Below are 16,086 nucleotides of genomic sequence, written 5' to 3' on the forward strand. Positions count from 1 at the left end.
AACACACATTTCCTGATATCCTATCACCTCATTGCTGCTAACTACTCTTCTCTAAAAAAAAGTTAAAAAACCCAATAGCGAATTTAACAATTTAACAAAATTAAACTTTTTTTTGTTGCCGAAACAAAAATATACTTTTCTGAAGGTTTTCAGTGCGCTCGAATCCGTCAAAGTAAACAAAAAAAATTAATCAGTTCCCGTTTTTGAAATATTACCGTTAGAAAATGCAGTACTTCGGACCTTATTCTTTTATTAAAGGAACGGTTTTTATAAGAACTATTTTCCCTTTTTAAATCTGTTTAAATGTTTCCGACATCTTTTTTACTGCCCGACATATCCTCAGTTGTTTGGTATTTTTATAAATTTCATAACGTCATTATCGCCTTTATGATATATGAAGCCAAACCCACTTACATCATTTTAAGATATCTCGGGCAATACAAAAGATATTGAAAAGATTTAAAAAGGTTTTGAATGATGGAAAACAGTTAATAAATATGCTGAAACAATTTTTCTTATACAAAAGAATATGGTCCGAAGAACTAAAAAAAGTTTTTTTTTTTGAATTTTCTAACGGTAATATCTCAAAAAAACGGGAGCTGATTAGTTGTTTCGAGTTCAGCACACTGAAAACCTTCAGAAAAGTATATTTTTGTTTCGACAACAAAATCCTTGTAAACCAGTGTAATAATAATTACAGTTTAGGAAATCTCAGTGACATTTACCTACAAAAAAAGCAGTTGAAAAAAAAATAATTTTTTTTTATTAGCATAATAGGTACACATTTATATCATTTGATTTTCGACACAAAAAATAAATTAAAATAAAAAAAATACTTTTTTTTACATAAGACAAAATTTTAACAACAATAATATTTATCTAATACTTTAAATGTTACAAAATTAAGACCCCAACACAGAATAACTTTAAAAGTTGACATAAACTATCACAGGATCAAATTTGTAATGAAGGCTTTTTTGTGCATTACGAATTCTGTGATGTCTTTTTTTTTTCTATAATCTTATTTAAAATTCTGTGTGTGATGTGTTAATAAATGTCTATATACTTTGACCTTATCCAGCACTGTAATAAACTACATTATAAACTGCCTACATAAATATAACACTAAATTAATATAATTATGTCCTTTTTTAATAATTTTTTTTTCTCTTTCAAAAAAAAAAACCTCACACACAAATTTAATTTAATTTGCTCCTCTCCAACAAAATATTTAATTAAAGATACAAAAAAAAATTTTAAAAATCTATTTTTGTATCCTTAAAGCACAATGACACTGTTTTTATTTGCGTGGCAACTATAATAGATTCGAATCCTTTTGTTGATTGATGATAAATTGGCAAAACAAGAAGTGAACATAATTGAAAACAAATAATAATAATAAAAAATATAGTGGAATGGAAATAAAATAGGCAACAAAATGAAATTAAGATTATTTTCGCCCACAAAGTTGTAGCAGAGGCAAATAATAATAATAATAAAAAATTGGAAAAAAAAAATACTCTCATTGGCATACCGCAGTGATGATTCGTGATGGATGCCCCACGCTGTTTGCAACCAACATAATCTAGAGTTGGTCCTTGTGGGGATTCTCTGTTCATTCTTTTTTTTTTTGTTTGGCGTAACAAGTAGCCATTGTCGTTGTCAAAACAAAATAATTTTCTCTCCTATTTCCAAGGACTCTTACTCCTGTTTCCATTTGTTTGTGTGTGTGTGTGTGCAATAGATATACTATAGAATAGTGTTGTTATAAATAGGAGCATGATGATTCTACTACACATTAAGTACGGAATGTTTCTTGTTAGCAACTGGAGTCGATACAGCTATTACCGCCAATCGGCCATCACGTAACGGTGCCAATATATGAGTGTTGCCAGGTGTTACGACAACAGTTTGTATTGGTATGTGCAATGGAATGTCAAATACTGGTTTTAATCTGTCAAAAAAAAAAATTATAAGTGATAAGAATAAATAGATTATAAATGAAATGAGCTAATTAATATAGTCTTATCAATTTATAATTAGAAGGAAGGAAGGTGGAGGCAATATAGCGACCTTGATATCAACTCTATGCCTCGTAACTCAATATAAAATCAAATATTTCAAACAGATTGAATGTAAAACAGAATAACTTTGAACCTTACTCACCCATTTAATCGACTCATCGTTATATCACCTGCATCATCAGCAACAACTAAATAATCGGAGGCGGTAGTTAAACCTGTCACACGTCCCGACACATATTTCGAGCCGAGGCTAGTTCCATTGATGCTATAAACATGCACCGAGTGTGAGGTATCGTCTAGAGCACTAAAAGCGATATGACCTGGAAAAAATAAATAGAACATAAAAAGTCATCTTAACAACTAATCTCAATCATTACAATTTATTGGTTTGCGAGTTGGTTGTATCGAAAAGTATGTTATCAATTTGGAATAATACAGTTTTTTTTTTTTTTTTTTAATTTTTCAATGGCTTCAAGGAAGTATCAGTTAGAGGTCGGCATTGACAGTGTAAGTATTTTAAGTTTGCAAAGCAAAAGCAGTTGCTATGCAGGAGGTATAGAGATATTGAAGGAACGAATTGTGTCATAAAGATATTGAAATAAATACAAGACATGTGCCTAAATAAATTTAGAGAGCGGAACTGTAATAGTAATGCAGATTAGGGTGGGTCAAAAAAATCGAAATTCTTTTTTTTGATTTGGTACTCCGAAAAATTGATTGCTAGACACCTCTAGAATATACACACCAAATATGAGCTCTTTATATTAATGGGAAGGTCCTCCGCTTTTAAATTTTCCATTTTTACATCAAGCTTCTACAAAAAAAAAAAAATAATTTTTTTATTAATTGACTTTTTAGCCAATTTTTTTTACATATTCTTGTAGAAAATTGAACGTGTTAAATACACTTTTTTGAATTATCTAACCGCTTAGTAGATATTTGAGGTCCAAAAATCGAGAAAATCTTTAAAAATTCGTTTTTTGTTCTTAATTTTGTAACAAATTGAAAAATTATAATAATTAAACGCGCATGACATATATTTGTAGGAAACAGATTGCTCCACAAAAAAGTTCTTAATAATTTTTTTCAATAATCTAACCATTCTAAAGATATTCGAGGTCAAAGTTAAAAAAAAATATGAAAACATTTTTTATTTTTCAAAATTTTCTAATTCACTGAAAATTCAATATTTTCAAATTAGCAATATGTTTTCTTGTAGGGACTTAAACGTTCTATAAAAAGTTCCATGGCAGCAAATTGAATACGATTATCTTCTAAACGGTTAAAGCAATTAATTTTGCTGCCAAGGAACTTTTTATAGAACGTTTAAGTCCCTACAAGAAAACATCTTGCTAATTTGAAAATATTGAATTTTCAGTGAATTAGAAAATTTTGAAATTGAAAATTGATTTTTTAATTTTTTTCTCGATTTAAATCGTGAATAACTTCTTCAAAACTCAATTTAAGGAAAATTACTATGAGACCTTTTTTGTAGAGAATTAAATTTCCTATAAGAATCTGTCGAGGTTTTATTTTTCTATTCACTTATTTGCTCATCACAAAATTCCAGAGTGAAACAGGCAAATTGAAAAAACACTTTGATTTAAAAAGCTTAATTACTCGAATACGGCTCGTCTGACGAAAATTTTCAATTAGATCTTTTTTGTAGGAAATTTAATTTTATATAAGAAAAAATGAACAGAAATTTTGTTTACTTTGATCGTCTAGCAGTTCTGTTGTAAAACATCATATCATGTATAAAAATAAAAAACACCGATGATAGACCTCTTAACATTTTTTTTAACTGCTCAAATTTTCACCAAATTTTTTTTTCATCATCCTGAACAAGATTTTCGAAGTAACTTTCAAAAAAAAAAATATTTTATTTTTTTGGCCCAGTCTAATGTATATATAATTTTTTGTTTCCCATAATCTTATATGGTTGAAAAAAAAAAATAAGAATTTACATTCCTCAATTAAAGTTCCTGACTTGATTCTAACCCGTTTTTCCAAGGAACTGAAGTTTCTTATGGGAACAGCATGGGATTTTAGTCCTTGCCTTGAATAGTAAACTTTAAAATCTAGCGAAACTATTGCATACTTTACTATAGCACCTCAAACAAATAGATTATTTCACTTCCACATTAATCCATCAAAAAATTAAAATAAAAAACGTTGAAAAAACGGTCAAAAACTTTGGGGCAGAATAAATATTTTTCCCTTTTATATTTTAGAAATAGAAATTTTTGCACACTAACGTAAATCAATCTCACTCAAAAATACTTTTACAAAAAAGCTGTTTTTCAAAAATTCATATTTAAAAAATCAGGGCCTTAACAAAAATCCGTATGAGAAACTATTATTCATACATTTATACTTACACTTAGTTCAAATTTCGGTGAAAAAAAAATCCTTTAATCTATTTATAATAACCACTTTGTCAAAGGTGTACCCCTTGATTGTTTTTAAAAAACTGTTTTTAACTCAGCATTCAAATTTTTAAGAATTTTTCAATACTTCAGCCATTCTTCCAACAAATTTATCCAACAGATGAACAAAAATCAACGTTCTACGACAAACCGTTTTAAAAAAATAATTTTTTTTCTTACCATGTCATTTTACCCCTATTTACCCTATTTAATGATTGAATTTTTAGAAATCCTTTCTCAGTGTACACTTTCAGGATACAAACTTTCAAATAAACTATATTAAATTTTGTCTTTTGCCGTCATATGAAATAAGATGAAATTCCAATCTATACCACATAGCTAACGGCAAGTGGAACGTGAGGATTTGTCATCCTTTTTCGTATTTGCAGCACGGGTTCATCGATTTATAACATTTTACCACGTCACAAATATATTTCAGCCAATAAAATTTCGCAAATGAATTAATTCCAACTTTTGGGGTATCTTGCCCCATTGTGAAACGACCAAATCGATTTCAACGAACATTTTTGTTCAAAAGCGTTTAAGTAATATTAATTAAAAAACAAAGAAAAAAATGTTTTTAAATAATAATTTTTGGTTATTTTTTTTCTATTGAAAATAAATTTATTTTTTTAAACTGGATTATTGTATTTTCTTGAAACTTTGTTTTAATAAAAACTTTGTTTTAAATTGTGAACATACAAAAAAATTTGAAAAAAAAAAAAAATACCAAACATTTTAAAAACAACATTTTTAATACTCTTTTGCATTTTCATCCATTTCTTTTAAATTAAATAATAAAAATAATACTAAAATCAGGAGCATTTCGAGCGTGATATTCCATTTTGATTGCATTTATGTACATTTGAATAAAAAGGCAATTTGATTTTAAGTGCATATCTGAAATAGTTTCTGCGTTATATCTATCTGAAGAAAAGTTGTTCATCGGTAAATGAGTTAAATGCGTTTATTCGAAAGTAGACTGTACAAATTTCCTGCAGTTATAGCTCACAGACAAATAAATTATCCGATCGATTTTATTATTTTTGCAGCTTTTTTTATGCATATGTTTCTTCAAGCAAATTAAAAAATCATGAAAAATTCGGGGGAAATGTGAAATATTTTTTTTTTTTCAAAATCAGCCATATTGTTAAAATTTAATTTACTTTTTTACAAGACCGCTATCAGTGCAGAATTAAGTGGACTTTTTGCATATTCACAAACATCCTTTTAAAATATAAACATTTCATTCGGCGGTTTTATTTTTAAAAAAATTAACTTTTTTAGGCAGTAACACTAAAACACAGTTTGTACTTAAAAATGAATTATTTATCGAAATAACTTTCGTTAAGTTTTCGGCTTCATATTATTTTTTAACTAAAAGCTGTTGACCGTAAAATTTTTTCTTTCTAACTTCGTTTAATTGAACTCTGGCCACATACTCAGAAATTTATAATAACCTGTAAATGTGGATCCTATTAATTTCTAATTTTGAGAGAGGAATAAATTAAAAGTAAAATAGATCACTCTAAAAAAGCATATATAGTCGCATATTTATATGACACGGACCTAGAAAATCTTATAGATCTATAAAATTAAAGCAATGACTTTATTCAACAATTATTTTATTATTCTGTTAAGTTTCCTCCTTACTAAACATTAAAATAAATCAAAAATATTTTTAAGACCCATTTAAAGGAAATAAGCAAAAAAAAAAAAACCATTTAACACAAAATTTTCTTCAGCACCAGCAAAAGAAAAGAACAAAAAGTTTTAAATTTAATTCATTAAAAGATCACTGCAGTCAGTGATTCAAATTTTTATTTTAGACTAGACTCCAATTGCAATTGAATTCTAATTGTATCGGATGTCTATATAGAAACTGATAAAATTGGAACAAGGCCAAGACGTTGTCGACGGGAAGTCTAATGTCTGCCTGGCAACAAAAAAAAAAAAAAAACTAATATAAAGCAGAGATAGTAATCGTATTTCGAGTTAAAAAAAAAATATATAACAAATCATTGTCTTGCAAACTAAAAATATAAATTGAAAAGTCTTGTTTCCGGAATTTATTTCTTTTTTTATTTAGCAATTATTTGAAACCGAAAACTATTACATTCGGATACAATTAAATATTTTTTATGCTCACCCAAAATAAACACTCTGAGTCAATCGAATACATATTAAGTGGGATTTTTTTTTTAAATATTAAAAATATAAAAATGATGAAAAACTTTTTGATTACAAAGAATTTCTTAGGTGACCTTAAAAATAAAAAAAAAATATTTTAAAATAAAGTATTCCATTTCTTATAAATTATAAAATTATAAATTATATCTATTTAATTGATCTTGGATGTATTTTTTTTTTATTTCAACATAGAGGAATTAAAATTCAAAGATTTATATGGTGACGTACGGGTTATATGATTTATGCAACAAGACCGCATGATCTTCGTATATTTTAAACAATTTTTTTTTTTTTTTTTTCAGTTTCTAAGCTGGGGTTTCCATTGAAATAGCAGCCACCTCATGTTAATATGATATGACTTGCTTTAAATGTTAATTGGCTGTTTGGTGTTCATGTTAACAGCTTTGTTTGGAATTAATTGGCTACTGTCATGCGAGTGTTGTGACTCAGAACAATTAGTTTATGGAAAATAATTTTTAATGAATGATGGAAAATCTAGATCTAATTTTTTCTCAATAAACTTGCATCATATGAAAATATGGGGATTTTTCTTAAAGGCTTAATTGGGATACGATTTAAGGCGGTAAATACATGTGCAATAAATTTGTTGAATTTATTTTAACTTAAAACTGCAATTTGATAAAAATGCTTCGTCATTATTTAAGGTTAAAAATAATTTGAGATAATAGTTTTAAGAGTTGAAGAAGGATAAGTGTTTGATTTAATTTAGTATTCCATACATTTGAGAATAAAGGCTGTTGTAAGCCTAATCTTATATTTATAACTAGATATTGCTTGTTTGACGAAGTTGTTAAGCCAAAAATGCGCTTCATCACACTGTAAATGTTTTTGCCATAAAAAGATCAATTGTCTTTATAGTACAGGTAAAATAGAACAAAAAATCAGCAAATAAAAAAAATTGTTACCCTCATGAAACTTGACAAAAGTTTGCTTTTGGGATAAAAACCAAGGATCAAAAAAAATCTATAAAAAAAAGAAAATTGGGGGGAAGTGTATTTTTTCGCATAAAAAAAGGATCCATAAAACTTCTCAAAAATATTTTTGATGATAGGTTGTTTTTTTGAGGGGTTGAGTTATGTGTGAGAAAGGTACCTTAAAAGCTGACATAAATTTTGTTATTTTTTTAAACTTGGTGAAAAAGTTTCGTTTGTTATAAGAATCTACAAAATTGTGTTGAGTGAAAGGGTGTTTTTTTTTAAAGAAATAATGAAATATTGCCCCAAATTGGTTCATTTATAACAAAAACCAAGAATCTAGGTAGTCTATAAAAATATTTTAGGTGAAAGGGTGTTTTTTTTTTGTGAAATAAGGAAAATTCACGATAAATCCGATAAAATCAATGCCTAGTGTCAACGGCGGATCCAGGGGAGGGGGGGGGGGGTGTTGGGGGCACGTGCATGAATGGTATTCAAAAATAAAATTTAACTGTATATGCAACTCTATTTTTTCAGACGGAGGGGTTGAAGTACCTACACACAAAATTTGCACTTTTTTCGTTGTTTTTTTTTTTTTAACATTCGTGTTTTTAAAATAGCGTAACACGCCACAACATTACATAACCTATATATTATTGAACTGCCGGATATGTAGAACAATCTTGCATTTCAAGAGTTTGCACAAGATTGCACCCCGGAAAATAAAGACCCCTTTAAAAAAAAAGCTCCTCAAACACGACCCTTACTTATAGATTTTTATAAATATTATGTTATTGAGAAAATTTCTCCAGAAATACCTTTAAATATATAAATATATATAATATGTAAAGAAATAGGGTTCCGAATTTCAAAAGAATTGGTGCAGTAGTTTTGAAGTTATGAGGGGCAGCGGCTTTGAAAACATTAGTTGTGGGGAGAACGATTTAAAGTTTTGAACTCTGGACTAAAACGTTCGTAAGCTTAGTATTAAAATACTCATAACTTGGTCAATTTGGCTCCAATAGACCTACTATTTGAACACAATATTCTTGAGATGTAAGAAAATTTTAATGAAAATAATTTTTTTAATTCTTAGGAACTTTATTATTTATTAGAATGAAGTCTTAAGTGTTTCACTAAAAACTACCAGGTCATTGAATAATGGTATAAATATGTCTATAATATTGCAAAATTTTATACAAAAACAATAAAAAAACGAAAATATTTTTTTTCTAAATTTCATCTTTAAAACTTAATTTCTAAAAAAAACTATTTAAATGAATCAGTTTGAGTCAAAAAATAAAATAAAGAATAAATTACTAACTTTACGAAAAGTTATAGTACAGGATTGTACGTACATTTTTTGATTTTTAATATTTTTTTTTCTCCCGTCTTATCGGGAGATAAGTTGGTAAGCACTAAAGTGGCTTTTACTGTGCCAAGAAAATGAAAATTTTTAATTCCGAATAAGTTTTTTGTCATTTGGTACCTATTTGTTGTGGAAAATATGCCCAAATATTTTTGGCCAGGTTTTAGACCAAAATACCACACTGTGCGTCGTCGTTTAATTCGCTGCTTGTCAGTAAGTCGTATGATACTTTGCCTTATTTCGAACTGTTATTGCTGATTTTTTGAAAATCAGTCCCTTGTAGACCAGTGCCAATCCGGTTTTCAGATCAGAATCCGAACAAGGCATTCTATTTTTTTCTGCCCCGTTCGATTTCACTAGTCAAAAAGTTTTTTTTTTATAGAAATCAAAGTATATTTTTCTAATGGTTTTTTGTGCGCTGAGCTCGAATCTGAAGTCAGAAAAATTCTATTACATCACGTTTTTGACATATTACCATGCCAAAAATTAGAAAAATAGTGTTTGGGACGTTCAAAATTCAATATCTTAAAAACTTTGCACGTTAGAGCTATTCTAGTGCTTGATTCAAATTAAAAAAGTCAATGACCATTAGAAAAGTGTAATTTGGTTTCTATGGAAAATTATTTCTAGCCAATATTACTGTCATTTACGGAAAAATCAATCTTAAAAATCGTTTTTTTGTTTTTTTTTTTTCAATTTTTCTCAATATTTTCTAAAACAAAAGTATAGTTTTTCCACACAATCTTCAAAAAACAGTTTTAAGCTAAATAATTGCATTCCAAACTTTTCAAAAATCAAAAATTTTTTCGGTAACTTTTGTTGATTGAAAAATAAGCTATTTTTTCAAATTAAATTCGTCAAAAATCCAAAAATTAACTTTTTGCTCAATAAACATTTTTAATAGATAGAAAACATAACAAAGTAATTTTTAACCAGGTTTTGTTAAAATCCAACTATTTTTGTAAAATATAAAAATAAAAAAATCGTATTTTTGCATTTTTTTTTCAATATTTTTGAGGTTATAGAAAAAAATTGTTTGAGCAAAAGTTGTAGACATTTGTACTACCTACAACTTTTGCATTTGACTTTTTTCGATAGGACGTCTAATTTTGACAGAAATCGTAAAAAACCATGATTTTTGACACCCACCCCAATTTTTCGCCCACCCACCCCCTTTCCCCCAATTTTTTTATGGGCAATTTATTTTTCCCCTTTAAAATACCATTTATCCTAAATTTTCCCACCACCCATATGCTGCTAATAATTTTTTTATTTTCAAAAATTATTGGCACTGGTCTATTGTGAAAACTTTGCAAATAAAAGTGGCACCGTATTGAAATTCAGCAATTTTGTTACTTTTGAGATTGGAAACAAGAATTTAAAGTGTCTATAAGAATATCATGGTTATAAAGGTGTTTTTTGAATGAAAACAAAATTGATGTTCCACCCTAGTGAAATTTGGTTAAAACGTTGCATTTGCGATAGAAAGCAAGAAGCAAGTTTTCAAAAAAAAATTTAGTCAAAGGGTGTTTTTTTCGAAGAAACTGTAAAATTTGTAATTGGTATCAAAAAGTCAATGATTACCGGTAAAAACTTAACTAGCCGGTAAATGTATTTCCACAAAGTTATTCTATTGGGACAAAACAAAGTGGTGCATTTGTTGCTTTTTGCGTCAAAAATCATTTGCTAGAAATTTAGCTAAACTGATGTCAAAAAGGTGTTCGATCTTGGATTTAGGTATTACTGTTCACATTCAATGGAAAAATTACAAAGTATAAAAATTAATAAAACAAACATTTAGAACTTTTATTATGAAGTTTCTTGGATTTTTAAAATGTCACAATTTTTCTATTTTTGTGTTATTGTGTTGCCATAACATATCCATTATAAAGCTGAGCAGTGCTTTTCTACAAGCCAACAAAATTTGATTAAAGTCGAATTTGTCTAAGTTCAATGAAATTCATGTCATTCATTCAAAAATAATTGTGCTATCAATTTTTATTCTACATATTGTTTAATTAGAAATCACATAAATTGAAAAATCACCAAAATAAATAAACAAATGATATGGTGGTACTTACTATTAAAACTGTTTTATTTATATAGATGACTTAATGCAATATTGTTTGCTTTGTTTGCTTTGATTACCAATTTATTATCACTAAAAACATAATTCTTATTGCGCATCATATCTCTGTGTCTCCTTGAACATACAAGTTTCATTCACATTTTATTCTTATCAATTTTTAATTTTTTTTTTTTAATTTTTCAAAATTGATAAGATTTTGAAAAAAAGTGTCGTCTAGTAACCCCTGACTGAACCCTTCATCATCGTGCGCATAATTATTTTATTTAATAGTAATTCCATTGATTCAAATTGATGTGATCACTTCACGAGTAAGGCCCATAATATCTCCCATCTCTGCTAACTGACTGAGACATTGTGAGTGACTGTGTTGGAAATATTTAATTAATTGGCACTGATTGCGATTGAGGATTTTTATTTCCATTTTTTTTTTTTTTTTTGTTAATACGCATCTCGAAAGAATTGATCTATTTAAAAATGTCGAGTGTCGAGATAGTCGTCACGTCATTCGAGATTTTTCTTTTAACTTGCCGTTTTTTAGGTTGATAATCTCGTGCTTCCAACTTCGACGAGTTTAAATTTTATAATTATAATTGCATGAAATATCGTTATCTTCATTGCAACATTGTGTTTTAAATTGAAATGCAATATATTGAAAATCCCTTGTCAGAGAGTATAAAGAAGGCATCATTCGATTATGGAAGACACCAAGTGTGGTCGTTCAGAATTTAGCAACGCAAATATACATAAAACCACATTTTTAATTCAGAGAAAGTAATGTTTTTCTAAAGAACATTATTTCAAAAAAACTCTCATTCAAAAAACCCCTGCTCGGTGTTTCCTGGCTATCGATTATTCACTCTTTTGATCTATGACCTTAAAAGTAATTCCGTTTATTACGTTTTTTCATAAAATAAACAAACTAGATGTGCCTCAGTCTGTTATACAATAAAAAGTTTTTTTTTTTTTTAAATCGTTGATGTATAAAAAAAAAAAACTTTCCTAATAGAACACACGCCACTTCCGTTTTTAACAAAAATCATTCCAAACCAATCAAAAAAAGAATGTCACAAAAATTTGAAATACCTACATTTTCATCAAGAGAATGGACTTATTCAAAAGAACATGACAAAGAATTAGTAAAATGTGATTTATATCATACAGACAAACGGATGGAAGCGTTTTTGTGAACAATTTTATATGACGTTAATATAACATCAGGAGAGGAGATATCTGACGTCAATGATTTGCAGACAAAAAAAAAAAATTATCTAATATTCAAGACTTGTCGTAGACAAGAAAGTAATTCAAAATTTTTTTTAAGAGGGGGTGTGTTAAAATGAGATAAGATTTTGTTGATTTTAAAAGTAGAGAACTTAAAAAAAGAAAATTAAACATATTTCAGAAAGTTTTGCACATTTAGATTTATTTTAATAGGTAAATTCTTTTAAAATACAAAAAAGAATGTATTGGGCACTCAATTCGATGAGAATCAACAAGAACGAATCAAATTTAGTAGGTTTTTGGTCTTTGCTAGTAAATATAATAGCTGTCAATTACAAAATTACACATATTTAACAGATAAAAGGGTATTTCCACTTGTTCCTGGTTTGTAAATTATTCACAAAATATAGTATTTAACAGCTTGGGTACTCAATTCGATGAGAATCAACAAGAACGAACCAAATTCAGAAAGTGATTTATTAAATAAAAGAGTTATTTTGTTGATCTTTGACAACTTTTTCGATAAAAGCGACCAGCTTAGCATTTTTTTTCTCATGCGCAATTGATCAATTAAAAGTCTGTTTTTTTTTTTACTATGTTAACTAAACTAATCATTAATTTTATTTTATATATTTAATGTCTGTCAGAAAACAGGAACAAGTTTCCTGTCTCGCAAAAATAAAGTCTAAATCGTAATAAAAATTATTTACTCAACTTGAAGCTTTTCAAGTGAAAACTGTCTACACTTGAAACATACTGTGTTTGATTTGTTGCTTGCTTGCTTGTTTGTTTTAAGCCTGACTTGCTAAGCAAACAAAAAATTTAATTTTAAGCTGGTTGTTAGGTGTTTTATAAAACTTCATTTAGTCGATAAATTGACTTAAAGTTTTGATAAACATCCAACATTTTTGTCATTCATTAAAGATCCACAGGAAAGCCACTTAGGACCAACTTTTTTTTTTTTTTTTTAAGTACATATTTTATCTACTTTTATTATGTAACGCATATACTTTAGAATTTTAACTGTTTTTTTGAATTAAAACAAAATAAAAATTTGCAAGAATTAATAAACTGAAAAGTTTTATCGTCAATTTAATCTAATTTAAAATTAATTTTATCTCTTCTAATGAAATTGTGTTAAACATGCGCGATGTCGTAGAATTAGCCCACGCGTTTTTGTTTTGATTTATATGTATAAATAAAGAACAGGAGACAAGAGAACACAGACACCTGTTTCAATAAAAAAAATTAAATTGGTGAATGATTCAATTTCACAAGTTCAGTAAAAATAAAATGCACGACTGGGGTCGCACGTACTTGCTCTTATGCTTAAAGTAACTCTAATGTTAAAGCTTTTTATTCAATAAAATTAGGAAAAATTTGATATTTTCAAGAAATTTCATAGGTAGTGTAAAAAATAAAATCTGTTTTTATAATTAATTAAATACCATTTTAAATATGTCTTAAAATGAAAAACAAGTATGCCATTTTATTACTTGTATAAAAAGGTATTTTTAGAAAAAAAAATTCGAAAATCTTAGGAGCCGTTTTTTTTTTAAATAATTTTTTATATATAAAAAATTTCTCACATTTTTCAAAAAAATAGTTGGTATGCCATTTTGAAGAAATAATTAATTTACACATAAAAACTAAATTTCAAAATTTTTAATTGATCCGTTTTCGAAAAATTGATTTTCAAAAAAAAAATTTTGAAATATTTTTTAAAAATCCAAAAATGCGTTTTTTGAAAATTTTCTAAAATTTTAATATTACCTTTACTTAAACACTTTTGTATAAAAATTTTCATTAAAATCGGGTTAATGTTGTACGAGATATTCAGAAACGAAAAAAACCGTTCTATGACAGGTACCGTTAATAACGGTACAAAAAATATTTTTTTTATTAAAAAAGTTGGCTCTTATGTGTAGTACTACACACAAAAATTTTAATCAAAATCGTTAGAGCCGTTTTTGAAAAAAATTAACTTTTCTATTTCCGTTATATGGCAGGTACCGTTAGTTTTGGTCATAAAAAAAAAATTTCAATTTCCCCTCTAGGGAATCACCAAAAACTGCTAACTACCGAGTTTGAAGAAAATCACTTCACTCGTTTAGGCTGCAGCTCCAGATAGAGACAGACAGACAGACAGACAGACAGACAGACAGACAGACAGACAGAATTGCCGGACCCACTTTTTTGGCATTCTCCATCATCGTAATGTCATGTAAAATTGTTATCTCGAGTTCGATTTTTTTTACGAATCCTAAACTTGCCCTATAGTACCTATATCGCAAGTAAAAATGAAAAAAAAAACTATTTAATATCAAACAGTTTTTTTTTTTACTGGGTTGTTTCCGACTTGTTTGATCGTGTTTGTCAAAAAAAAGAGGCAGACTCAAAAATTAAACATGCGTCACAAAAAATGCAGATGTGTTTTGTATTTGAATAAGATTAGAGTTGACATAACAGACCAAAGTCATGATAAGAATTGAATATTTTTTGTTAATTTTTTTTTTTGCCGTTTTATATAGTAAAGCTCATGACTCAGTCTAGGTAACCTGGTCTTATGTTAGAACACTTTTCAGGTTCACTTTCATTATCAATCAATCTTTAAGTCCTTGAACGATTATAAACATGTTTAATTAGAAGAGACTTTAAGATAGAAAGTCATAGAAATAGAAGCGATGTGAACAATAAGCTTGTTAAACTTCTAATAAATTTCACCTAACATCAGTGTTGCCAGAGCCGGCTATTTATCGCCAAACAGGATTCTTGAACTTTTAACCTGCTTCTTAAAATTTTTATTTTCGATTTAGCGGATTTTGGCTCTTTTAATTTGGTGATTTAAGGCTCTTTTAAAATCAAACCATTTTATAGCAATAATCCACTAAAAATTTGAACAAAAAACCAATTTACACACAATTTTCATTTGATTTTCATTTAAAATTTAATTTTATTAGCATGAAAACCTGAATATATCACAAAATGAAAAAACAAAAAAAATAACTTGAAGTTTGATAAGCAAAAGTTATTTGATAGTCTATTGAATAGACCCTTTTGGATGGAACAAATTCGTTCAAGAGTTTTTATTGCTGATTATGATTCCTTGGCATACAAGAATACTCCAGCCAAAAGTGCTACTAAATCCATTGGTGCATTTCTGAGAAAACGGCAACACTGGTCGGTTTTCAGTTTTTTTGATTTAACTCGAAAACCAAGCCTGACTTTGAAATTGTTCAAAGACACTTTTCATAGCAAATTAAATTTTCTGTCAAGTTAAGATGGTTAAAAAATTTTAAAAATTATTTTTGACTAAAATTCTAACCTAAAATCAAAGAAAAAAAAGTTAAAAAATTGACAATTTTATTTTTTTTTACTAAATCAAGGGGCATTTTGTGTATGTAGCCGAGACGTCCAAACTTTGTACTAATGAAATAAAGTAGAGGTAAAATCCTTTGATAATATGCAATTTTTAATTTTTTTTGTCAAGAAACAACTTAAATGTACCTATTCAAAAACTAGCACTTTTTCTAAATTTTTGACTTTTTTAGTGAAAAGCAAGTTTTTAAAACTCGATAAAATCCTATTAATTGGTAACTTTTAGACTTTTAAAGTAAACATACTTCGAGGGATTGATTTAATATAAACTAAATATGACAAACAAAAAAATTTATTTGCATCCTTATGGCCTTTTGTGCAATTTTGTGTATGTGCATTTTTATAAATTCGGGTCGAATGGATGGACGGAGAGCCATTAGCTTTGGTCTATTGCATAGAAGAACATTTAATACCAACTCTTTTACTGTTTTCAATGGCCTGAAAAACAATT

General features: G+C 27.8%; 1 protein-coding gene across 2 annotated transcripts in view; it reads right to left on the bottom strand.

Moving 5' to 3' along the window:
• Nucleotides 1–1,178: 1,178 nt before the first annotated feature.
• The window catches only part of LOC129912072 (neurobeachin-like protein 1), a 126,018-nt gene continuing 111,110 nt past the window's right edge, over nucleotides 1,179–16,086 (bottom strand). For both annotated transcript variants that reach the window (XM_055990177.1, XM_055990176.1), the window contains 2 exons: nucleotides 2,167–2,344; nucleotides 1,179–1,954 (listed from right to left, as the gene is read on the bottom strand). In XM_055990177.1, the coding sequence (XP_055846152.1) occupies nucleotides 1,792–1,954; nucleotides 2,167–2,344 (341 nt within the window). In that variant the 3' untranslated portion in view covers nucleotides 1,179–1,791. The remainder of the gene's footprint in view (nucleotides 1,955–2,166; nucleotides 2,345–16,086) is intronic.

The sequence above is a fragment of the Episyrphus balteatus genome, chromosome 2 (genome assembly GCF_945859705.1).
Source record: "Episyrphus balteatus chromosome 2, idEpiBalt1.1, whole genome shotgun sequence".
Taxonomy (NCBI): domain Eukaryota; kingdom Metazoa; phylum Arthropoda; class Insecta; order Diptera; family Syrphidae; genus Episyrphus; species Episyrphus balteatus.